This window comes from Mustela nigripes, chromosome 9 (genome assembly GCF_022355385.1).
Source record: "Mustela nigripes isolate SB6536 chromosome 9, MUSNIG.SB6536, whole genome shotgun sequence".
NCBI lineage: Eukaryota > Metazoa > Chordata > Mammalia > Carnivora > Mustelidae > Mustela > Mustela nigripes.
Genome location: NC_081565.1, coordinates 91,212,735 through 91,238,077, shown reverse-complemented (window position 1 = coordinate 91,238,077; position 25,343 = coordinate 91,212,735). Strand labels below are relative to the sequence as shown.

Below are 25,343 nucleotides of genomic sequence, written 5' to 3'. Positions count from 1 at the left end.
TTGACTACTGATGTCTGAGGTCCTGGCTGGGATGCTTCCCCCAGAGAGGAAAGGGCCACCCAGTCCAATACACTCCACACCACCCACTGCTGAGGTTGTGAGGAAGAAACAGACAGAGAGGGTAGCCTTCCAATGCCTCTTTGAACCCTGTGGAGAGAAGGGTTCCTGGGTCATCAGAGGTGTCACTCACTAGCAGTCTGCACCAAACCAGAAGGGTTCAGCCCAGAACACCGGACACAATCCCCCCCCACCACCACCACCACGCATGCCCTTTTGGTTCACTACTGGTCTTCTTAGAGCAGAATATCTCTTTTTCAGTTACACCCCTATCCGGACTCTTGCTGCCAGTGTGAGAAACTAGAACATATGAAGTGGAGCCGTATGCAGTTACCCTGTCATTCATATCACAGTTTCTAGATTCACCAGCTTATCCACATGTCATTAATTCTTTTAAAATATCCTACGAAGGTATCAGTATTATTATTTTGAAGAATTTTCTTGCAGTTTATCCACATATTTAACTCTGTGCCCTTCATTCTTTCCTGTATCTCAGACCGTGCAGTCTCTACAATTGCTTTTTTGTGCTCAGGACACATCCTTTGACCCGTGTTGACTTATGTAGTAGCCATGTGGTTATTTAAATTTAAGGAGATTTTTTAAAAGATTTTATTTATTTACTTGACAGAGATCACAAGTAGGCAGAGAGGCAGCAGAGAGAGAGAGAGGGTAAATCAGGCTCCCCGCTGAGCAGAGAGCCCAATGTGGGGCTTGATCCCAGGACCCTGAGATCATGACCGGAGTCAAATGCAGAGGCTTAACCCACTGAGCTACCCAGGTGCCCCAAATTTAAGATGATTAACATTAACATTAACATAGGGTTCCCCAGTCAGAGTAGCCACATTTTACATGCTTATTGATAACCATATGTGTCTGGTGGCTAATTTTCTATTCTCATAGAAATTTCTACTGAGCTGTGTTGCTTTAAAATGGCATTAATGAAGATCTCCACGTGAAGACGTACTCACTTTTTGTTATCCAAAGTGTCTTCCCTTTGCACTCCCTTTTCACAAATCTTCTCCTGAGTATAGGATTCTGGGTTGGATCCCTGCATTTGCATATAACAAGGGTAAGGAGGTGCTTCTGTAATCCTGCAGCTGAGAAACCCAAGGTCAGTGTCCTTCTCCCTAAATATGACCCTTGTGTACAACCCCAGATGAGGCTGGAAATCGGGGCCTGGCCTGGCAGGTTCCTGCTCCTGTGACTGCAAGCGTCCTGTGACCTGGACAACCATATCTGCGGCTCCTGTTACTCCCCTGTAACCATGGATAAAGTGCATCCCACATTGTTAGCTTGGATGTGAGATGGTAATTAATGAGTTACTTTCAGTTAATGAATCTTTCCCATGGGGCCTGAACTATCGGAGTCAACTGTTTATATCGAAAAAAGATACCGAAATAACCACTTTCATTCCCACTTCAGTTTACTTTATATGTATGAGATCTCCAAAGCCTCAGCTGACTCAAAAGAAGCAGTAAACTAACAGACTCACTGTGGGTAAGGGGCCGTACTAAGCCCTCCCAAGGGTTAAGTCAGTGCTTATGAATACGTTCATCCCCCCAAAATGTCATAATTCTCACATGTGGGTTTAAGTAGCCCAAAGATCTAGCACTAATAACATTTTTGCTCAGCTGTAGTATTTTCAACGTGTACAGAATCTTCCAATGCCCTAGAGCTTGAAAACGAGCCCATGGTCTCTAGGGGAGCCTTGCGTGCACATGCGAACCAAATCCATTTTCTCATTTGGAAGACAGACCACTTCACGTTTATCACTATCTTCCTAATTCTTCTTCCCATGTTGCCACGGCGGATGAGCCAGGCTGCTGTAGAGGAGACTGCCAGGACCATGGAGAGCGCCGAGGGACCCTTAACATGTTAGTTACATGCACAGCGAACAACAGATTAAATAACCCAATAAACGTGTTCATTCACTATGGGTCCATGGCCCCCCGTGTGGGAAGACGGTCCACGCCCCCCGTGTGGGAAGACGGTCCACGACCCCCATGTGGGAAGACGGTCCACGACCCCCATGTGGGAAGACTATTTCAACATCCCAGTCGCATCATCACCGTCCGTTTATACCCTATACAGGAAAATATATCCATTGTGTTTGTCCTCCTTCAGGGCAAGAATCATGAACTTTATATTTTATTCTTAAAAAATCCATGGAAAAAAATTATCCACCAGATGTTCTGTAAGGAAAGAAAACAAACAAACAAAAATTCCAGAAGTGCTAATTATTCTAGTTGCACGGAATGCCCCAACATGTTTTTCTCTATGGCTATATAATGCTGGGTCATAGTGAAGGCGGCTTTACGTCATCATGGAGTAAGCAGGGGTTCTGAAGTTCTAGTTTGAATAATAAGTGCTAATTATGTACTATTTTCCTTTTATATTTGGAAATAAAACTTGGGGAATTATTGTCTTTGAACATTTATTTCATAGAAAGATGTTATTTGCAAACTGGGATTTGTATATTTATAGTGCTGTAGAAACCCAGCTCCGGGAGGAAATCTTGTGTAACCTGTTTTAAGTAAATAGTAAACATCCAATGAATAACTTACTGAATATTAAATTATTGTTCTCTGGCAAAGGTATAAATACCTACATTCATAGGTACTTTAAGTTGTAGTAATCAGTAAATACTAGGCACTTTATGTTTTACTTTGTGTTTGACAATTTAAACACCTTCACAAATCATATTAACAGAGCACAGTATTCTCTATATAGAGCAGAGATAAAATAATACACACACCACAACAGAGTATATGCATTTGCACAATTTTTAATAATTTAGGGGAAAAACAATATAATTTCATAATTCAAATTTCATTCAATGTCTCTTAAAAATATTTTCCTAATTTAATTCAAAAATGTTATTTCATTAACAAATAAGCAGGTAAAATTTACAAATCAATAAAGTGGGTGATTCGTCACTGCAGTTTGATACAAATATTTTGTATTCTCTTTTAAAAAGAGAGCAGAATACAATGAATTTCACTATCTATAAATCTGCAAAATGCCAGCTACCGAAGTGATTAACATTTCCGGAACTTACTATGATCATTTGTTAAAGTTGTAGTGATTTCAGGGTGTAAACAGTCAGCTGTGCATTAGCTAGAACCTATCGTTTTTGTGCTGAATCCTTCTCCACTCTGCATAAGACTTTTGGGGGGAGGGGAGTATATATCATTCACCAAAGTAGGTTCTTCATATATTACTCTATTGAGACCCTGAAAATCCTTCATTCTTCACCTAAAGAAACTTCAATATAGTACTGTGGTAGATTAACCTTCACGTGACTCCCATGATCTGCTGGTTCGAGTCCTTCTGTGATCCCCTCCTCTTCAGTGTGGGCAGGACTTAGGACTTGCTTCTCACCAACTGAATTTGGCAGTGGGGATGGGCCGTCACTCCCATCATCACATTACAGTGCATAAAACTCCGTCTTGTTAGCAGACTTGCTCTAGAGTCTCTGTCTCTATCTCTGTCTCTGTCTCTCTCTCTCTCTCTCAATCTTGCTGGTCTCGAGCAGAAGCAGGCTTCCCAGAATCTCCCAGCAGTAAGGAACGGAATGCTGCCCATAGCCGTAAGACCGAGGACTTCCCCAGCTGAGTCTCTGAATGAGGACACAGTCCTGGCTGATGCCTCAAAGCAGCCTTGCAGAAAACACAGTAAACCGTGCCCAGCTGCTGATCCACAGAAACTATGAGATAATATACTGTTATGACTTGTTAAACGTCATAGAGAACTAATATGAAACCATAAGAAAAAAGGGGTTTTGTTTTTGTTTTTGTTTTGAGAAAAGAGTACAGAGGATATCTTTTCCTATTATTTAAAAAAGTCACAATAAAATGGGCATACACTCAAAGGTCATAGCAAGGCTCAGTGTATGGAGTTCTGGGTGGTCCTGTTGTGGTCAAAAGAAGCAATGTGATTCCTGGCAGGCACATGGCAAGTGGATTATCAAGACCATAGCACTTTTCACTTAGAAATGGCTAGTGAGTGCAAATGGTTGGCTCCGTGCAATTATCCTCCAACCCCTACCACAGAAGTCATTACTGGAACAATTCCTGTGGTTAATACAAATTCTTTACACCTCGAGTATGCAAATATCCCCGAATATGAAATGAACTGGTTGATTCTGGGTGCTCTGATGGAAGACTCTGACTCCTAGATCCTGGATCCTAACCAGCATGACAGATTGGGTCCAGATCCCACAACCTGCATTTCTCCTGGCATCAGCACCCTTCCCCCGACATTCCAAACAGTGACTAGACTGAGGTGGTGTTTCAGGGGATGGCTTGCCTAGATCACTCGGAATTTAGAAAAAAGAAATGTAGAATTTTGTTCAAAACGAGTCTTTCCCCAAGTAAATGAAAAGACAGTCACAAGACATCCAGTTGTTGGGACAACCTTCAGAACAAGAGAACCACAAGGCTGCAAGGAATCCTGACCATAGCATCCCACATTTGAAAGAAACAAATTTAGGATTAAGTTCATACTGATGAAAGGGAGGAAGGATACATTTGCAGTGTTAAGGACAGAGTTTATACCTGAGCACTACTTCAGTTAGAAAATACACATTATGGGGAGATCATCAGCTGATCTTTATCATAATTTACAAAGATTAATATGGTGAATTACAAAGGAAAAAAAAAGCAAAGTAGTGCAGACTAGAATGCTTTACACACTTTGCTACCTATGAATTTTTCTGTTCCATAAATGAACAGAATACTACAATTTCATAGCTGACATTTAATATTCATTTCATCACTAAAAATGTATGCAAACTGACTTAAAAGAGACAGATCATAAAAACAATCAGCCAAAAAAAAAAAAAAATGTTTTTTTCTAGTTCGCTAGTGCGTTTTCGGCCCGTGAGCTCTGGTTCACATGGAGATAGAAACGCACTCCACGACTATCGGAGAAGCACTTCCCGTCTTAGAAGCATCCGCAGGTGATTGATAAAGTAGGCAAAACACAGATTTGCATGCGACACACAACACTAGGGTCCAACTTTGACTTTTATAAACTTCCGGGTCTCATTTTTAAGAGAGTAGGACCACAGCGCACATCCTTGTTCTCGCTTCAAACCCAAAGTCATTATGCAAACCACGTGTGAATTTTCAACAATTGGGCCAGACAGTCAGACACTGCTGCAAAGGGGTTAATGGGCACAGCCGAGTCCTTCTACACACACAGGTCATGAAGCAGCACGGAGCAGAGCCTCCCAGGACCGCAGGCGAGCAAGCTGACAGTGCTGCAGGACAGCCACCTGTCCGGGGGATGTGGGAGGGCTTTGTCCGTGGGGAGCCCCCGCTTAGTGAGAAAGTCCCATCACCAGAGCCCGAAGTGAGGCACTGCTGCCCTTCAGAAGAAGTACTCTCTCTGGCTCTCACTGACTGAGCTTTGCACGTTGACCTCACTCTTCAGAGCCGTCTCAGCACTGTCTCCAGCCGGGGGAACAGTTGACCCATTTTTTTGGTACAGCCACCTCTGCTGATAAATGCGTGCAGCTATGGCGGTGAGACAGAGCAAGACAAATACCACCACCGCTATCACACCTGGGGAGAGAAGTGGGGGGCGCAGTCACAACACAGACTTGTAACACACAGGACTCACGTAGCTGACAGCAAGCTCATGTACATCACACACGCATCGTCAGGAAAGTGGGCACTGGGCTACTGGAACACTGAGTTTACTTCTAAGTCCACACGTCCTTTGGATACAGCAGTTTTATGCCTTTAGACTAAAGATCTATTGGCCTGGCTTTCACTTGGTGCCTGCCTGTTAAAATTCAGAACCACAGCGTGGCCTCTAGGTCATGGCCCCACGTCATGCTAACAAGCGAGCACGTTTTCATTATTTTAAAAGGATGGAGTGTATAGACTTGTCATAGAGTAACTAAATGCTCATGTACAAGTACATTAAAAAGATCTGCTGCTGACGTTCTGCAGATTTACAGTTCTGTGGTGAGTACACCAGTTCCTTCTATGACGCTAGAAGAGTCTTACGTGATCTCTGCTGCTGGGGGCCATGCTTTGTGCGTGATCCCCTTCAGGTGCTTGTGTGTAGGGTCTATGGCTTGTTTTTAAGCAAGGAAAACAATGGAGGTGATGTGCTGCACCTTGGTTGTGTGAATATGGTACGTGAGACAGTGGGACCTGTCTTACGGGACCGTCCCTCTTCCTGCTGGCAGTAAGGGGGCAGGCAGTCATGGTGGGAGTCTCTATAGGAATTCTTACATGGCATGGAACTACAGGGAACCTCTAGGTGCTAAAGGCAGCCAGCAACAATTGAGAAGCTCTCGGTCCTACAGCTATAAGACTCTGGATGCTGTCAACACCCATGTGGAGGAGGAAGTGGATCCTTCTCCAGAGGAATATTCAGATGAGACCTCAACACTGGCTGACACCTTCATTGCAGGCTTCTGTGACACTGAGCAGAGTACCCAGCTAAGCTCTGCCCAGACTGCCGACCCACAGAAACCTGGACATACTAAAAGGGAGTTGGGTTAAGCTCTATGTGGGTGGTGATTTGTCAGGCAGCAGTAGATAACTGATATACCACTGTATTAAAAATTTGTAGACAGAGAGACAATGTTCAGCGATAGGGAAAACAGATTATTTGACATCTTTTGCTGGTAATGCTTTAAGTACTAAAGTGTTAGCTGTATCAGTGCTTCTCAACTTTGGCTGCAGGGCAGATTATAGCTCAGAATCTTTGGTGGGAGGCTTGGACACCAGTATTGTTTTAGAAGTTCCTCTGATTTTTTAAGGGCTGCCCATGTTGGGATGGTCAGATGAGACCTAGAGGGGGTTGCTCAAGCTGCCATATTCATTAAAGAATGAATGTTAATCCATACCCAAACAGGGAGGAACCAAAAAAGCATTAATCAGTCAAACACTTTTAAAATGACTGACACAGGCATTGATATTCCAATTAGCAAATGTTAGAAAATGCATTACTGTTCAGTTACGTGAATCCAAATTCATGTTGTTAAATGAAGATTCTTCACTATGCTCTGGGACAGAGATAAAGAGCATAATGGAGCCCAACAGACTTGCAGCTCGCTGGGTGCCTCCAGTCACAGGGATTCCTGAGCAGATGCTCAGAGCCCCTGGGAAGATTCTTAAATACTAACAAGTACAACAGTCATCACGTTCACCACACTTTGCACCTCACCTGACAACAAACAGTTGTTGCTTTAATTACTCTTAAGTTTTGTTACAGGACTAAGCTTTGAAGAGCTACGTTGTATCCAGTTTTAGTATCAGGGACAGAAACTCAGTAACAGTGATCAGGCCACTTGATTATCCAGTCACTGTCACCATTACCCTCAAACACCCAGGATGTTATTGTGTATGTAACTGAGTACTAGCTTGTTTGTTCTGTAAGACTTGGTAGGGTCCTAGAGCAACCTCTGTCTTCATCCGCTCTCTGAAGAGACTGAGATGATGTGACTAATGCATCCAATGCCTTCCATAACCTTCCTTTTGACAATCCCAGTGTGAATGTGTTTGTGACAAGCACTTAGGTCTGTCTATCTCTCCATCCATCTACACATCTGTGTCCTTCTCTATTTGTCCATCAATACAATGGATCCTGTGGCAAGAAACACTCTGTGATCTCCGGTGTACCAGGTGTGAGCATGATTTAGGTTAATTCCCCTTTCTGTATTGTTCCCTTTGTTTGCAAGAGGAGAGGTGACGGAGGGCAGCACGTGGAGAAATCCACCTGCCAGGGTGGTTCTTTAACCGGACTAAGTACTTTACATGTGGTGTGGTCTGGGGTCATTCGGACACAGGGCTGAGAATTCCACCCAGGATTCTATACTGCAGCTCAATGCAGCACACAGCCACCGCACAGATCGAAGGCAGAGCCAGGTGAGTTGCAGGGGCCATAACCTGAGCTGTTCCCTCCCTCACACCCTGTGTGGTCTGATTCTCCCTCCTGTCTGTCAGGAGCCAAGCAGGATTTCTCAGGGGAAAAATATAGGTGCAACTTACTTACTTTGTACAACTTGCCAGTGATATTTAACCAAAGGTGATAAAGCCCCAGAGACCACACCTTCTCTTCTAGCACCAACCTCACTACCATCGTTGCTCTCGCTAAACATGGCACCAACCGTGACAGTTTGCATGTTTCGACTCTGATTCCTATTTCAGAAACATGAATCACATTTAAGTCGATTTATTTTAAATCAGCTTTTTGCCTTATATTGAAGTCTTCTCATTCAAAATAAATGAGAATGGCTCAGGATTAAGACTTGATTTATATTTTAACACAAAAATATTCCTTTTAGGTATACATTTTAAATAACACATATGTTTCTTTGTTCCTGGAGTTGTGAAATCAGAAGATCATGTGCCTCATTCATTAGAAAAACAGAAGTGGTTAAGATAGGAATGGGCACGTTCACATTCTTACACAGATTTGGTCAGCACATGAAAATGTCTGAGTACCTTCCTAATAGTTTGGAGAAAACTGGCATCTTGATGAACAGAAACCCAATGGGCATATGCAGTCTGGTCTGCCTGAGAAGCAGACACCCACTTGCATCCCCCAGCTTGGGGACGACCTCCCTTTTCTGGAGTAGCCATGGGACAGAGAGCCGCTCGCTCCCTCCTAGCCTGCAGAGTTTACAACAGACACATTCCAGTAGTCTAATAAATGTAAGCCTTCTCTGAATCATAAGGAGGATACTTGAATATTCATTTTTTAAAGCAGGCCTAAATAAATTCTGTTTCAGAGAATACAGTGGGAGATATTTAGGATGGAACTACCTGTACATTTTCAAATATATGTAAGTACATAGAAAATGTCAATATACATTATATGTGAATATATATGTAAATACATGTATGGTTTATCTATAGGACTTTGCTTTAAAGAGCTGTGTTATATCCAGTTTTACCATCACATGTATAGAATACACGTGACACTAAACGTGTATATATAATACAAATATATGTGAATAGTTACATTTAGAAATACAAATAAATATATGTAAATCTAAGATAAGACTGACACCAGGAAACAGTTCCATATATTTATGTTTAGAAAAATCTTTAGGTTTTCTATCTTTATGTTTATGAAAATGACAACTTGCACAGTTTAGGTGGTTCTAAACTCACTTAATGCTTTACTTTTAATATTATTTTTAAAAGTTTTGGGCGAATGGACTGAGAAGTTGTGGCTGTTTTGGATCAAAGAAGTAAAGGTGAATATGTCATATACGTGTATGTGTATATATGATCTCCTGGGACATATGAATGGGTATTTTCAAATGAAAAACCTTATTACTCTGTAGTTCGGCAACTATCCTTTAACAAGTGTCTCAGTCCTACCATGGGTTCCCTCCACTCAGCTCCCCTGAGCCCCGGCAGAGGCTGACATGGGGGCAAGCCCGTGAAGAAAACCCGCAAAGGGGTGTCCTGCCATTGACCTCGCCCCCAGCTCGGACTCCGGAACACGGGTTTATGCCCGCAGTGACAGCAGCGCCAAGGACCAGGTCGTTCACCGCCCGGTTACCTCCGATGACAGCAGGGCCACTTCTGTCAGCGCTAACTAAGGGCTCTCCCCCGTCTGCCGGTCCAGAACCACCTACAGCAGAGAAAGGAGAATGACAGAGGCAGAGGAAGAGGACTTTGGTGACATTCGCAAACATCCGACAGGAGAGCAGAGCGCTGCGCGAGCAGAAAGGAACAGGAAACCCAGACCAGAGCAGGGCCAGGCGACCCCACCGAGGACCTGGGCAGCCCCGGGGTGCAGACGAGGTGGAGGACCGCGGGCGGCGAGCGCGACTGCGGGCGGAGGGGCACGCACCTGCGCCACCTGCGAGCGGGCGGGTGGCCTCCCGCGCCGGGGCTCCGGGTCCCGCGGACTCCGCGCACCGGGACGCGGTGGCCACGTGTCCACGCACGGTGACCACGACGGGGCCGCTGGGGCGCAGAGCAGCCTTGAGCGGAGCGGCGGGGCCGAAGCGCACAGCTGACAGGCAGCCGGTGAAGCCGCGCACGCCGGCCCGCAGCGTGTCCGGGTCCGCGCCGGGGGGCTCTGCGGGCAGACAAGCCGGGCACTGGTTAGGGTGTGGGAGGCACAGGCCTGGCCCGTGTCTGCAGGGCCGCCACCAACTGACCCGCTCTGCGAACCCTCGGCCCCTCCTTCCGTAGGGCAAGACAGGCAGGGCGGTCCCTACGGCCCCGCTGGTGCCCGGCGGACCCCAGCTCTGTCCGCAGGCAGGCCGAAGCGACCCCGGGTGCAGTTCCGCCCAAAAAAGGAATCCACTCTCTGCCGTTACGCGTTTCAAAGATCACAGCAGTATTTTGTAACGGAATCTGTGGCCGGTAATCGAGGTGGCACAGTGAAATGTCACCCACGCGTGGGGACAACAGTGCTCTGGGAATCCCTGGGGTGGTTCTAACCTCCCCATTTACACTTGACTCTGGCCCTGTTCTCAGCCCCACAGAGGTCGCACCCCAGCTGCAGCTGCCACCAGGGAACCCCACCTCCCACTGCCTTTCCCCTGTCACAGCGGTGGGCTCTGTCCCCTTCCCGTAAGTCTGGGCTGGCTCCCCGTCCTAGCCCCCGACCTGGCTCGGATCTGACCGAGGTTGGTTAGTGGGAGAAGGGCCACGACAGACCCAGGAGAGCAGAGCACCAATCTCTTCACCTGGAGGACAATTAGCCCCTACACTGCACTTGCTCAGTGCGCCCCAAATCTGACCGGGCCCAGTTACGTGCAGGCTTCGGACGTTTCACGGGTGCGCAGGGAAGCCGCCTCAGTGTGGGGACCCGGGGCATCCGCGTCTGACTCCCTCCCTGCTTCAGTGTGTCCACTAGTCGGCTGACACCTTCTCCTACCAACCATACACAACAACCAAGAATTCACCCGGTGCCTTCCACAGGCCCGCCACCGTGTGGGGTCATTTTATTCCTGCTGGAAGCCAGTTGACATTGATTTCAGAAATGCGACCTGGATCCAGGCTGGTCAGGGGAACCGTCTTTTCAAAAGGATATTATCTCTATCTTGCCAATGGCTTTTGGACATGTTGGTAATTGCTCGTGTTAAGGGAGGGATAAATGGGGATCGTTGCACTATTCTTAGACTGACTGCTCTACCTTCCGCGGAAGAGATGCACGACTCTACAAGTCGTTTTGGTTAGCGCGACAGCAGGTCTTAAAGTTCACCCTGAGGATCTCAGCTGTGATCTGTCCCTCTTGATGTTGTGGATAAACTCTTAGGGGGTAGTGTTTGCTTCCTTGGAGTTTCTGAGAGGTGCTCTAAGCGCTATGTAAAAGACCTCTAAAAGCAGCTAAAATGAGGGGCATGTTTGCATTGCTACAATCCTCATAAAGAACTCTCTGAAACACACAGCTCTCTTGGCCAGGCTGCTCATATGACGCATCAAGGAGGCTTATGTATGATGAATTCCAGGTAGATTCTCATAGTGAAGTAAGCCAGATGGAGACAACTCAGTTGAATGATCATTTTAGATTAAAGAGCTCTTCTGGGGCACCCAGGTAGTTCCGTTGGTTAAGGGTCAGCCTTTGACTCAGGTCATGACCTAGGGGTCCTGGGATTGAGCCCCTTCATGCTCCCTGCTCTGCGGGGAGTCTGCTATTCCCTTTCCAACTGACCCCACCCCACCCGCAGCCCTAAGGCACTCCTCTCTCCCTCAAATTTAAAAAAAATAATTAAAAACAGAGTTCTTTAAAGGTCACATTTTTTTTTTTTTTTGCATTCAGACAATATATCTTCCATAAAGAAAGGTGTCCTTGCTTGAATATACTTAAGAGAATATCAAGAAGAACTAAAACAGGAAAACGCTGTGATAGTAACATAGGACTGCCACAACACTTCAATACTAAAAACAAAAACAAAACACCACAGGCCAATTAAAATTCCCAACCACTGAGCAAAAAAAGGAACCGGACAACACTCACTTTCCTGGTCAAAGTCTGACATGAGCACTACCAGGCTAGGGTCACAGAATCAATCCTGGGCAGATGTGTATCTTACTAATTAACTGGACTAACTTTGTGAAATTTATTTTAAAGATAAATTTTAAAATGTCTATAGGCAGTGCTATTATTCAAGAAAGGAACTCCGGTATCTCAATGTGGTTTTAATGTGAATCTCCCTGATGGCTAGTGATGATGAATATTTTTTTCATATGTCTGTTAGCCATTTGTATGTATTCATTGGAGAAGTGTCTGTTCATGTTTTCTGCCCATTTTTTGATATGATTATCTGTTTTGTGTGTGTGTTGAGTTTGAGAAGTTCTTTATAGATCTTGAATATCAGCCTTTTGTCTGTACTGTCATTTGCAAATATCTTCTCCCATTCCATGGGTTGCCTCTTTGTTTTTTTGACTGTTTCCTTTGCTGTGCAAAAGCTTTTTATCTTGATGAAGTCCCAAAAGTTTATTTTCGCTTTTGTTTCCTTTGCCTTTGGAGACATGTCTTGAAAGAAGTTGCTGTGGCTGATATCGAAGAGGTTCCTGCCTCTGTTCTCCTCTAGGATTCTGATGGATTCCTGTCTCACCTTGAGGTCTTTTATCCATTTCGAGTTTATCTTTGTGTATGGTGTAAGAGAATGGTCGAGTTTCATTCTTCTACATATAGCTGTCCAATTTTCCCAGCACCAGTTAGAATGGCCAAAATTAGCAAGACAGGAAACAATGTGTGTTGGAGAGGATGTGGAGAAAGGGGAACCCTCTACACTGTTGGTGGGAATGCAGCTTGGTGCAGCCACTTTGGAGAATAGTATGGAGATTCCTTAAGAAATTAAAAATAGAGGGGCGCCTGGGTGGCTCAGTGGGTTAAGCCTCTGCTTTCAGCTCAGGTCATGATCTCATGGTCCTGGGATCGAGCCCTGCATCGGGCTCTCTGCTCAGCTGGGAGCCTGCTTCCCCCCCCCCACATCTGCTTCTCTGCCTACTTGTGATCTCTGTCTGTCAAAATAAATAAATAAAATCTTAAAAAAAAAGAAATTAAAAATAGAGATCCCCTATGACCCTGCAATTACACTACTGGGTATTTGCCCCAAAGATACAGATGGAGTGAAAAGAAGGGCCATCTGTACCCCAATGTTCATAGCAGCAATGGCCAGGGTCGCCAAACTGTGGAAAGAACCAAGATGCCCTTCTATAGATGAATGGATAAGGAAAATGTGGTCCATATACACTGTGGAGTATGATGCCTCCATCAGAAAGGATGAATACCCAACTTTTGTAGCAACATGGACAGGACTGGAGGAGATTATGCTGAGTGAAATAACTTAAGCAGAGAGAGTCAATGATCATATGATTTCACTTATTGTGGAGCATAAGAAATAACATGGAGGACATGGGAGATGGAGAGGAGAAGGGAGTTGGGGTAAATTGGAAGGGGAGAGGAACCATGAGAGACTATGGACTCTAAAAAACAATCTGAGGGGTTTGAATGGCTGGGGGTGGGAGTTTGGTTGTGCCCGGTGGTGGGTATTATGGAGGGTACATATTGCATGGAGCACTGGCTGTGGTGCATAATAATGAATTCTGGTACACTGAAAAGAAATAAAAAATAAATAAAATGTTACTAGTCAAAAAAAATTTCTTATGAGATGCACGACTTGCGAATGTTTATTTTCATTTTGTGGATTGCCTTTTTACTTTTTTAGTAGTGTCTTTTGAATTACTAAGGTTCTAATTTTGAGGAAGTCTGACTTATCTGTTTTCCTATTTCTGCTTGCACTTTTAAGAAACGATGATCTAACCCAAGGCTTTTGAGAAACCTTCTCTAAGAAACTCATGCCTAACCCAAGGCAACAAAAATGTACAACCATCATTTGGTCTAAGAGTTTTATAAATGTAGCTCCTACATGGAGGAGTATCATTCATTTTGAGTTAATTTTTCTAAATGGTGTGAGGTAGGGTCAACGTCGCTTTTTTAACCTGTTGGCTCTGTCCCATTTGTTCAAGACACTAGTCTTCAGCTCCACTGGATGGGCATGGCAACTATGTCTAATGTCAACTGACAATAGTTTGACTTCTTGACTCTCAGTCTACTCTGTTGGTCAATATGTTTGTCCTTATACCAACAGCACACAGTTTTGACACCGTGGCTTTGTACCAAGTCTTAAAATCCAGGCAAGAACTCCAGCTTCACTCTTCTTTTCAAGATGGTTTCTGCCAATTGGAGTCCCTCACATTTCCATATGCATTTGGGATCGACTTGCCACTTGGACTTGGATCGGAACTGTATTGAACCTGTAGATCAATTTGGGGGAGCACCACCATCTTAGCAACGTTAACACTTCCAGTCCACGAACATGATGTCTTTCCATTTGTGTAAATCTTCCATAAATCCTTCCAGCAGTGCTTCATAGTTTCCAGCGTATGTGTCTCACACCTCTTCTGTTCAAGTTATTCCAAGGTATTTTATTCTTTCTGATGCTACTTTAAGTGGGATTTACATTTCTGTCTTCATTTCATTTTTGTATTATTCATTGCTAGTATAAAAATACAATAAATTTCTATATGTTGATCTTATATACTTGCTCAAACTGTGTACTAGCTCCATTAGCTTTTTTCATGGATTCCTTACAAGATCACATTCTCTACAATTAGAGATATTTTTACTTCTTCATTTTTATTCTGGATACTTTTTACTCTTTTTTTTTTCTTGCCTTTTAGTCCTCACTCAAACCTATACTATAATCTTGAAGGAAGACATTGAGAGTAGACATCCTTATCTTATTCCTGATCTTAGGGAAAGATTTCCATTATTTTCCATTAAGTGTGATGTCAGACATGGAGTTTTAGTAGCTGTCTTTTTTCACACAAGGAGGTTTCTTTCTATTCCTACTTTGTTTTTTGGTTTTATTTTTTTATGAAAGCACAGTGGATATTTTTCAAATGCTTTTTCTGTGTCTATTGAGGTAACCATGTGGCTTTTGTCCTTTATTCTATTAATATGCTGTATTATGTTGATTGTTTTTATCTGTTGACCCAACCTTAAATTCCTAGAATAATTCTTATCTGGTCATGTATAACAATTTGCTTATGTTACTGAATTAGATTTTACTGGATTAGATTTGTTAGTATTTTGTTGAGGATCTTTGCATTTGTATTCATATTGCTAAAATTATATAAAATCTTTGTGTCTTCCACCCTATGACTTTCCTCCCAAATGAGATAAATTCTTAGGCAGAGCACAAGAAAGACAAAACATATGTCACAGAAGTCAATGGTGTTTTTAATATCCAAACTGCAGTCTGTCCATGAAGGCATCAGTAAGTAACCTCCACATTATTTATAACCCAATTCTCATATATGGAGTTCCATTTCAACACAAGATCCTTCAGTGGGTTTCTTATCCCCTCTAAGGGTTATCTGCATGACTGTACTGACTTGAACTACATTCAACGTATTGTACTCTTTCCCAGGAGGAAAGAGAAAGGCACATCTTTATTCTGCACCCTTCAAAGCAGATTTTCAGGGGCACCTGGGTGGCTCAGTGAGTTAAGCCGCTGCCTTCAGCTCAGGTCATGATCTCAGGGTCCTGGGATCGAGTCCCGCATCGGGCTCTCTGCTCAGCGGGGAGCCTGCTTCCCTCTCTCACTCTCTGCCTGCCTCTCTGCCTACTTGTGATCTCTCTCTGTCAAATAAATAAATAAATAAAATCTAAAAAAAAAAAAAAAGCAGATTTTCATTTTGGTATTTTGGGGATCTTTGGCGTTGTTGCTCTTTAATGCACAAAAGACAAAATCCACAGACTACCATTTACACAAAAGTCTTTAGAGAGATAAAGCTTAGTGAAAATATCAGGGCACCTTACTGGGTTGTTTTAAAGCTCTCATACTTCAGGGTTACAGGCCACATCCAGGTTAAGACTAGACAGAAAATTAGAAATGTAATGATCTGCACTTAAACTAGGATTTTACTAAAATTATATTATAGTAACCAGGAGCACTTGACCTGAGCAGTTGTCGTTAATAAGACCACTGAAGAGCGGAAAGAGCAAGAGCAGCCTGTTAATCTAGAAGATGACCCTGAACCACTCCTCCCAGCGTGTATTAGGGTAAATAATAATGATGATAAAGGAGATCCATCATGAACACTCTTTTTTATTCTTCATGTTCCCTATTGTACTGACAGTGCTTTTAGGGCAGGTACAGTATGTCTTGTTTCTAGGATTCAAAATGCCCAGGGAAGTACAAGTGCACATCAGGGACCCCCAGAGCTTTTTTTACTGAATGGACAGGTTGTTGAGTCAAAGGAGCTCACCAAAACAAGTGGAGGACAGCCCGCCATAGCTCAGGACAACTGTATTTGGAAAATAAACGGCTCTTCACTATCCAGTCGGTTGGTCTATTTTACTGCAAGTTTATGAAAGGAAGCTCAGCTCCTATTTCCCAAATCTGAACACAAAATAGTCATCTTCTCATAGTCACTAACTGCTAAGTAGAAGTTATCCTGAAATAAAGTTACCCAAAACATGAAAAGTGTTATTAGCCTTTGATCAAGATGCATACCTGTAGGTACAGATGAAATGAATATTTATAATTTTATTAGACTCAGTTGCTTCAGGCAATAAACTTCATTGCTGAAATTCAACTTCAATTTCTACAGCCTGAGAGATGCTTTTTGACTAGACCATTCTTGAATAGAAACATTAACATCTTCGATTCCATGCTACTGCTCTCTACATATGAACTTCCAGGAAAATAAGAATGTATATGGTAAAATGTATTATTCTCCTTTTTTATTAAAATGATTCCCTTTATATAAGGCAGTTTAGTTATTAAATCAGTTTCCATAATCCATGACATATCCTTTTACAGATAATACATTCAAAGCTAAATTGTCTTTAAAAATGGTTGTCAATTTCACACTTTCTGCTGGCAACTTCCTACCTTGTGCCACAGTCACCTCTGAACCTGCCTCATCTCTCCTGTCAGAGCTGGAGTCACTGAGGGCAAGTGGTTAGTTGTGTGTGGTGTGTTCCTTTTGTTCCTTGACCCTATCTGTCCTCATGGCTGGGAAGAGTGCCCACAGATGCCTGCTCCAGCAACAAAGGAGGGATGACTCTGCACTCACAGACCTCACCTGCACGTAAGTAAGCTGAGCTCTGAGGCTTGCGCATCCCTAAGATGATCTACTCCTCACTCTGTTCAAGCCATGAATGGTAACTGTCAGGCCAGAGAGTGGAGCTCAGCAGCACATAAAAAGGGAGCAAATTCTTTTCCATTTGGGTATTAAAAATTCTTTTCCACTTGGATTGTATAAAAAATTATAGCCTTCAGCTGACAGCCGAGGACGGGGTTCCATCCCACTGTTCTGCGAAACTCAACGTGGGCTCTGACTTTTTAGGAACTTCATAACCTCCTCCCACTAACTGTATACTGTTATTCTCATGGGTCAAAGCCAGAGGAGAACCTTATTTCTTTCCATTGTTTACCCAGTTCTTGTGGTCTTTCTATACTATGTCACTGTTCTTGTTTTGTTTGGTTTTGGTTTTGGTTTTTAAATTTATTTGACAGAGAGAGAGACAGTGGGAGACAGAACACAACCAGGGGTGTAGGAGAGGGAGAAGCAGGCTTCCCACTGAGCAGGGAGTCTGATGTGGGGCTCCATCCCAGGATCATGACCTGAACCGAAGGCAGATGTTTAACGACTGAGCCACCCAGGCAAACCTCCCACCACCCCCTTTTTTGCCACTGTTCTAAATAGAATAATAATAATAATAATAAAAACTTACTGGGTGTTGTATCTAACTGATGAATCACTAAATTCTACACCTGAAATTAGTATTACACTGTATGTCAGCCAACTAGAATTTAAATAAAAACTTTAAAAAATAATAAAAAATTTACTCATATCACAAAAACATGGATGTCCAGAAACACCTAGAAAACACACCTGAAGTCACACATTAGAGACTAAGCTATTCCCCTCCCTCTCCCATGGGCTGTATGAACAACAGACTTCTCCCAGTGCTCAAGGAGAACAACTGTGCTCGTCCGCATTTCTGCGGCAGCTGCTGGAGGCCCACTCTGCACGTGTAGAGGGGGCAGGAATGGCGAGCCACACCAAAGCCTTTCTGCCAACACATCATGGGGCTCGATTCTTTATCCACCTTAAGGCACAGTTAGAAAGCAGGACCACCACTTCAGCATGAATTTGGTATCCGTTATATGATGCCAAGACTGTTTTCACAGCAAAGAACCCGGGGAACCTGCTTCACTGGCTTAACCTGCACCTGTAACTCCCAGGACCAACTCGGAGCTTCCTGTCCCCTCTACCATCTAAACTATGAGCATCTGCATTTACCATTTACAAGGGCACACTGCGATTTTCCCCACTTCCTCTGAAAAATAAGAACTCATAATTTTATTGCCCATCATCTTTTAGAAAAATGTCACCTTTTTAACAGTTACTATGCTTCTCACCCTATTTTGAACATGTGCTAGTGGGCTGTCTTTAAATCTCCAGCATCTGTAGGATGTTTTATGTGTCGGGGATGGAAGAAATGATCCAAGAATCAAGGTACAAATGGCTGGAAAGGTAGTAAAGAGTCCAAGAATTATCTCGGACCGAACACAGCCAGATGAGTGTCACGTACCAGAGCAGGAATTCTACTCAAGACCACAGGAGGATTTCTCCCAAATAACTTTAAATATCGACAGCACATACAGTCTACAATATAAACAATCAAAAGGAAAAAATACTTTTCAAACTTTATTTGTATTTCAATTAATTCTTGGTGACAAGGGGGAAACAAAGGTACAAACAATTTGGTGCTTAAGCAGCCTGGCATGCTTTTGCTCTGCTACTTTTATGAAGAATGACTCACAGCCCTAAAGGGTGTGGGGGATCTTCAGATCCTGACCTTCCAGGGGTAGCTGGGAGCACTGAACACATCTAAGAGCAGGGCCCAGCCTACTGCCCAACACGTACTCACTTGCTTCAAAGAAAATGTAAGTCCTTTCTCCTTGTAAATGTAAATCTATATTTACCACTGGGTGATTTCTGCATTTGACTCCTGATTAATATACAATCTGTGAACGTGACACCTGCTTTGATTTCGCCTTTCCTCAATTGTTATAAAAATACCAAGTTTCATTCAGCTTGATTGCCAAGTGAGAGGGCACGTGAGGAGACCCTCAGGGGTCACTGTGGCTCACCTAGCAGGCAGCCCTCACTGGTGATTACAGGCACACTGGGACAAAAGGGCCACTTCTACCTTGACTGTCACTTGCTAGAAAACCGTGAATATGACAAGGAGCTTCTTTCAGCCTCATGAACCCTTCTCCTGTTTGCAACTTGACACTTCTGACCCATGTCGGGGTTTGCAGGAGTGGGGACGCTGTTCTTTCTGACACTTACCTAAAATTGTCCCCAACATAAGGGATTTGACAGCATTGAATTCTGCCCCTGATGACAGGACGACTTGTCTCCTTGCACTCTGGTCAACCTATTAAATATTCCACAAGAAGCAAACATCAGAATGGCGAGTAATTTTGGTGATGAGAGACTGGGGGTCTGAGGGAGACCGAGGAAAACAGTAAGAGCGAGCCGTACGCTCGACTGCCCCAAAGGTGAATTGGTTTCATAGCAATTGTTTTAATACCTTGGATTTCACACGACCCCATTGCCTATTCTTTTCCCTTTATTTGTCTTCATGGTTTAGGGATCTGTAATTGGTATGATCCACAAAGAAATGCAATAAGCTATTTCAAACCTTAAAGCTTTTACTTATTTCAAACAGAAATTAGTAACACAAGCCAAAAAAGTATTACTGGCACAGATTCAATATATAAAGGTTATTCTTCAAAACCTAGTGACAATGAATAATTGAACCACTGAAGCTTTTAAAAAATGTATTCCCACTTTAAGCAAAACCTTGCTTTTCCCCTCGTGTTAACATTTCTGCTGCCTTTGCTCTTTTGTAGTCAGATGGATATAGGCTCTCATTCTCATCAGAATGTCTCCAGTAATCACTGGGAGAAACTGGGCAACATTCCCCTATGGAGGAGGACAGCTTGGCATTTTCACGGTCAAATATTAACAAGAACCATGTCAGCCTCTTGCTAAACAAACAAATGACTTTGCTGAAGCAAACACTTTGACTATGTTTTCTGTCCCCAGGACTTTCTGGGAAGACTGCTGAACGTGTATCTCTTTTACTAGGATTTATTCTCAAATCCTTGCTGGAGGTCATACAGTGAATGCCACAAGTTTGGTTACTCTTGCTGCTGTGAATCTACCCCTTACCTCCACAGAGACCACCACCTCTTCTCTGTGAATCGTCACCTGGTGAAGCCGCCCATCGGCGAAGTTTTTAAAACCAAAGTTAAAAACGTCAGGTTCTTGGTACCTGTCCAGCTTATACCTGATCTGCAAACTTCCTAAACAAGCCAAAAAAATGACATTTTTAACTAAAATGGAATTTTATAAAAACCATCAATACAGGTTATAAAGCACACTTTGTTTTTGTTTATTTCCTATAATTTGAATTTATTGAGCATTTGCTTAAGGACACCGAGAGTCTCTATTCCTGGAAGAGTGATCATTTATGTGCTCTTCCAGGGCTGAATTCAGAATCCGATTGCACTATTTGAAAAGTCAAGCCCAAATGGTCTTTTCCCAAGTTCTTCCATTTTCCTTAACAAAAGGAAAAAATTCTAAGTTAAGCATATGGGAACTCGGAGCTAGGCTCAAAGTTAATTATTCATGTGGTATTCATAGCATTTAATGGTAAAACCTCAAGCAATATTGCATTAACATTCAGTCTCTATAAGCATCACTTCTTTTAATGTGACTTATTTTAATGCATTTTAATGTATTGCTGGCATTTGCATAATGAATTTTTTTTTGCACAACTAGAATTTTTTCCCTAATGTTTCTGCCATAACCAAGAAACAGAAGAAAGACCAATGATTTGCTACGACATCTAAATCTCCTGATGTCCTTCACAGGGATGCCCACTGCCCCATGACCTCATACTGCCTGGAGCAGATCTTCCAGAAAGTAGGTCTCTGCCCTTTCGCTCTGTGAAGCAAGGTTACAGCTTGGGCTAATGCTCCATCTGCAACAGTCTTGGAAAGACTCGGTGGCCATGAGTTGGGTACCTCTCATCCCACTTCTCTTCGTATGTAGATATTGCCATGAATGGCTTCCCAGCCACCAATGAGTAAAGAACAATCCTGTTCATGTGATGCATTTCAGATAGTTTAATATATTTCTTTACTTTGCTAAGAAGGAGGAGGAAATATTTTCCATGTACAAAGTGAGCTATCTTGTTTCAAAGTGAATTGCAGAACTAATTTATTCACGTACAGAAGGAAAGACTTCCCAGAATAGCAAGAAGCCTAGCGGCACATCAAATACCTAAAATGATCAAACTTGCATGGGGAAAATGTATCTTAAATGTAATCATGGAAATGTGAACTTTAGTGATAAACACTTGAGAGCTATCATGAACAAGTGTCACAAGCATGGCAAGCCATGCGATTGGGTTTCCTTTTCGTAGTTAAACACCTAAAGGGTCCCCCTCATTGTGGTCCTTATTTTCTAATTCAGCCTCCTCGTTCTTACAGACTCGACACTCACCATTGGGGGCGAGGATCACAGACAGGTACTCCTCGTAGAAGGAGCTCACGTAGAGGAGTAAGCTGGGCGTCCCTGTGGTCCGGAAGCTCAGTGTGGCCACTTCTCCAGCCAGTGTCAGACCCTCATGAAGTAAAGCTGCAAAGGAGCTTGAGTTCTTGCTGGAAGTGTAGTTAGAATGTTCCTGAAAGTCGTAGATAACGGACGAACCAGTTCCAAAATACGCAGAAATTTCTGGAATGACACTCATTTTTGTTATGTTAGCACGAAGTCAAGGCGAGGCTCTTTTCTACATGTATTTACACACTATCTCTAACCCCTAGTCTTTCAAGAGAGAACCTAAGAATGTCACGCTTTGTTGTTGTTGTTTTTTTAATTCAGAAATATTTCTGATTAAACAGGTAATCAAGTATGGATAAAAAGAGAACTTATCCCTGTATATATTCGCATGACATCAAACCAAGTAACAGTATTTTATTATGGCCCACAAAATGTTTCATCTCAGAGCTACACAGCATTAAATGACGAGTGTAAACATACACTTAGAGTTATTGTCTGTCTCAGTGTTGCGTGAATGATTCTGAATCCAACAGAAGTCATCACCAACTTCTCAAGAACAGAATCATAAATGGGCAAATTTGGGAGAGAAACAACTCTCGTTTAGCTGATCAGAGTACTGCCTTATCCTTTCATAGAGAAAAGGTAAAATGTCAGAAACACGAGGCAAACAGCCAAATGGGGTGCCTCCCTCTCCCCATCCTGCTCCAGAACTTGTCTCCTGCTCAGGGAGACACTCACCGCTCTCGCAGAATGGCCCGTCATATGCAGAGAAGGCACAGTCGCAGATGATGCCCCTGGGTCTCTCCCTACATCTCCCTCCATTGCGGCACAGGTGTCCATAGCTACTGCAGTGTCCTCGGCAGCCTGGGTCCACGCCTGGTGTCATTGTGGCCCTTTCTTCCAGGTCCAGGGCCAACCCGTTCAACCGCAGTGACCGAATGCACCCCAGGAAGCCTCTCTGTCTGGTGGCCGTCCCACCTACAAGGAAAACTACAGCCGTGCCCTGGGGGTCTCAGTGGCATTTCCACCCCAGGTCCAACTGCGGGCTGACTGATCACGTCAGAAAAGGGACCCACCAGAAACTTTACAAACACATGCAATTTTGAAAACCTAGGCTGTGATCTCATACTAAGAATCATCAAACGATATCAAGTAAACCACAGATGGAAATATTTTTGAAGTTGAGCTTCGTAAATATTTATTCTAAAAAGTACTTCTTCAAGTTCTATTTAGAAAGATTTGTACATTTTTAAGTCGGTTCCTTCATTAAAAAAAAAAAAAGACCATCTCTCCTTTTTAAAGTTTAAGTGTATAAACTGTGATGGGCACAATAAAATTAGATAGTTGAAAATCTTTGCAATACAATATATATTACAAATTTGTAACATGCAAATACATATACATTGTATAGGGTTAATATGTAATATACATTATAATTTGTATATGCATTGATCATATATATTTTGTTACATATTTATTATATACTTGTTATATATAATATAATACATATATTATATATAATAAATTATATATGTAATACCATCCTTTCTTAGAAATGCTTCCATTAACAATGCCATTAAAAAGGAATTGAGGAGCAGGCAAAGAAAGAAATTAGGGGTAACATTAAAACCCAGGCTCAGGGCACCTGGGTGGCTCAGTGGGTTAAGCCTCTGCCTTCAGCTCAGGTCATGATCCCAGAATCCGGTGACTGAGCCCCGAATCAGGCTCTCTGCTCAGCAGGGGGCCTGCTTTCTGTCCCCCTCTGCCTGCCTCTCTGCCTACTTGTGATTTCTCTCTCTCTCTGTGTCAAATAAATAAATAAAATATTAAAATAATAATAATAATACCCAGGCTCAAGCCTGCCTCACTCCAGCCTGCTGGCTCTGAGGTCAGGAGGGTAACAGTCACAGAACACTGAGTAGCTCTCTCTATCATGCCTACACGAGCCTAATCTCCAGTCTGGGGGCCTTGGAGTTTTCTGTGTCATGGGTTGTACACACACACACACACACACAGCTCCCTGCATAGCACAGCCCCCAGAAGCTGTAGGTGTCCTCTGGCAAAGCCGACTGCAGGCTAATCTGTGATTTAGATTAGTTCCTAATTGGACAAGCTCCTTATTTACTTGAAAACACATGAGAAATGACGAAGGAAGTGCTACCTCGTTGATTTGCTTGCTTTCCAAATTAAAGTAGAGTTGTCTGAAAAGTAACGTAGCAAAACTTACCTCTCTCTTTGAGAAAAAGAAAAAAAGTCTTTAAAAAAGTAAGCGCGTACATGAAAAGGAAGACTTCTACTACCCAGAGCTTTCATCCCTGAAGCACCAGCAGCAAGAATGGAGCCGGACTGGTTCTGAACCTGGTGTCTGCAAGGAGACTGACTCAGCCACGTGAGTCCTCCTGCGGTCTGTGTTAGAGGGGACACAGGAGAACTCGGGCACAGTCACATGTCAGATTCCCTGACTGCACTGAGAAATTGAAGCCGGGAGTTCTGGATGAAATTTGCTAACTGTTTTATAAATAGCATTGATAAGAAGTCACTAAAGCAAACACAGGTCATCAATACTGTTGAGGTCCAGCCTGGGAATCCACCCACTGGGGACTGGGTTTCTCCTCTATTTCAGTTTCTAGACTACGTCACTCACTCTCTCTGGACCTCCATTATCTCATCCATGACCTGGGAAATCTATGGAAACCATGATCCTGAACAACACCCTATGGAAACTGTATTAACAATCATCTGTGGAAAGAGAGCCCGACTCTTGCTGGAGCTCTCGGTCCACGGTGCCAACAGGAGCCGCGTGCACCTGCTGCCATCATGGCTGGATGGCTCGACTCTTCTGTGTCCACCAGCGCAGCCCAGCCAGAGGGCAGCCACACTCACCCACAAAGAGCTGGCTGTTGAGCTGCAGGCGGGCATGGCCGTCTGCGGGTGCAGCTTGAGTCTTGCTGGGGAGCTGGTCCACTTGAAGGGTCGCCTCCTTCACGTTCCTCTCGGCCCTCACATGGTGCCACCGGTTGTCGTTAAAGGGAGTGGGAGACCGCACGGTGACCTCACATCGTCCGTTCCCCACATCGAAGGAAAAGGTCACTTCTGTAGGAGCTGCAAACACAGAGAGGAGAGTAGCTCGGTTCATTCCGCAGGGAGGAAATTCGGTCTTGAGGGACAGGAGGTCAGCGGCACGACACGTTCGTTATGAAAGCGGACAGTGACACTGCTGCCGACCAGTGTCACTCTGAGCTGGTGAGGAGGGCAACAGAAAGGTGTGTCCTGGGGGAAGAAAAACAAAGCCGTTTTACCCGATTCCTCATCAGAGAATGCTCATCTTGCTAAACCTTAAGGAGTAGAGACCTTTCCCCACCTGAGGGAAACTGGCCTGTGACCTGCCTTCTTATACATCAGTGGATTTATTTCAAGGTGGGTGGAATTCTCATGTACTTTATTTAAAAAGCCCTCCGTGAAATTTTGAAATAAGGAACCGAGCCTTGCATACATGCATGAACGATGTGGCGAGTCAATTACATGAAATGATTCTGCAATTTAGGGAGTAGTTATCGGATGAGTTTGGTTTAATAGATCCTACTGCACACACAGTTAGGGCAGCACAGAACTGGGCAGACTGCT

The 25,343-nt window shown here is 43.5% G+C and overlaps 1 protein-coding gene across 2 annotated transcripts in view; it reads right to left on the bottom strand.

Annotated features, from left to right (window-relative positions):
- Positions 1-2,826: 2,826 nt before the first annotated feature.
- The window catches only part of LOC132024906 (contactin-associated protein-like 3), a 157,498-nt gene continuing 134,981 nt past the window's right edge, over positions 2,827-25,343 (bottom strand). For both annotated transcript variants that reach the window (XM_059412117.1, XM_059412116.1), the window contains 8 exons: positions 24,603-24,821; positions 22,458-22,697; positions 21,663-21,893; positions 20,325-20,458; positions 19,437-19,524; positions 9,889-10,119; positions 9,595-9,666; positions 2,827-5,624 (listed from right to left, as the gene is read on the bottom strand). In XM_059412117.1, coding sequence (XP_059268100.1) covers positions 5,431-5,624; positions 9,595-9,666; positions 9,889-10,119; positions 19,437-19,524; positions 20,325-20,458; positions 21,663-21,893; positions 22,458-22,697; positions 24,603-24,821 — 1,409 coding nt within the window. In that variant the 3' untranslated portion in view covers positions 2,827-5,430. The remainder of the gene's footprint in view (positions 5,625-9,594; positions 9,667-9,888; positions 10,120-19,436; positions 19,525-20,324; positions 20,459-21,662; positions 21,894-22,457; positions 22,698-24,602; positions 24,822-25,343) is intronic.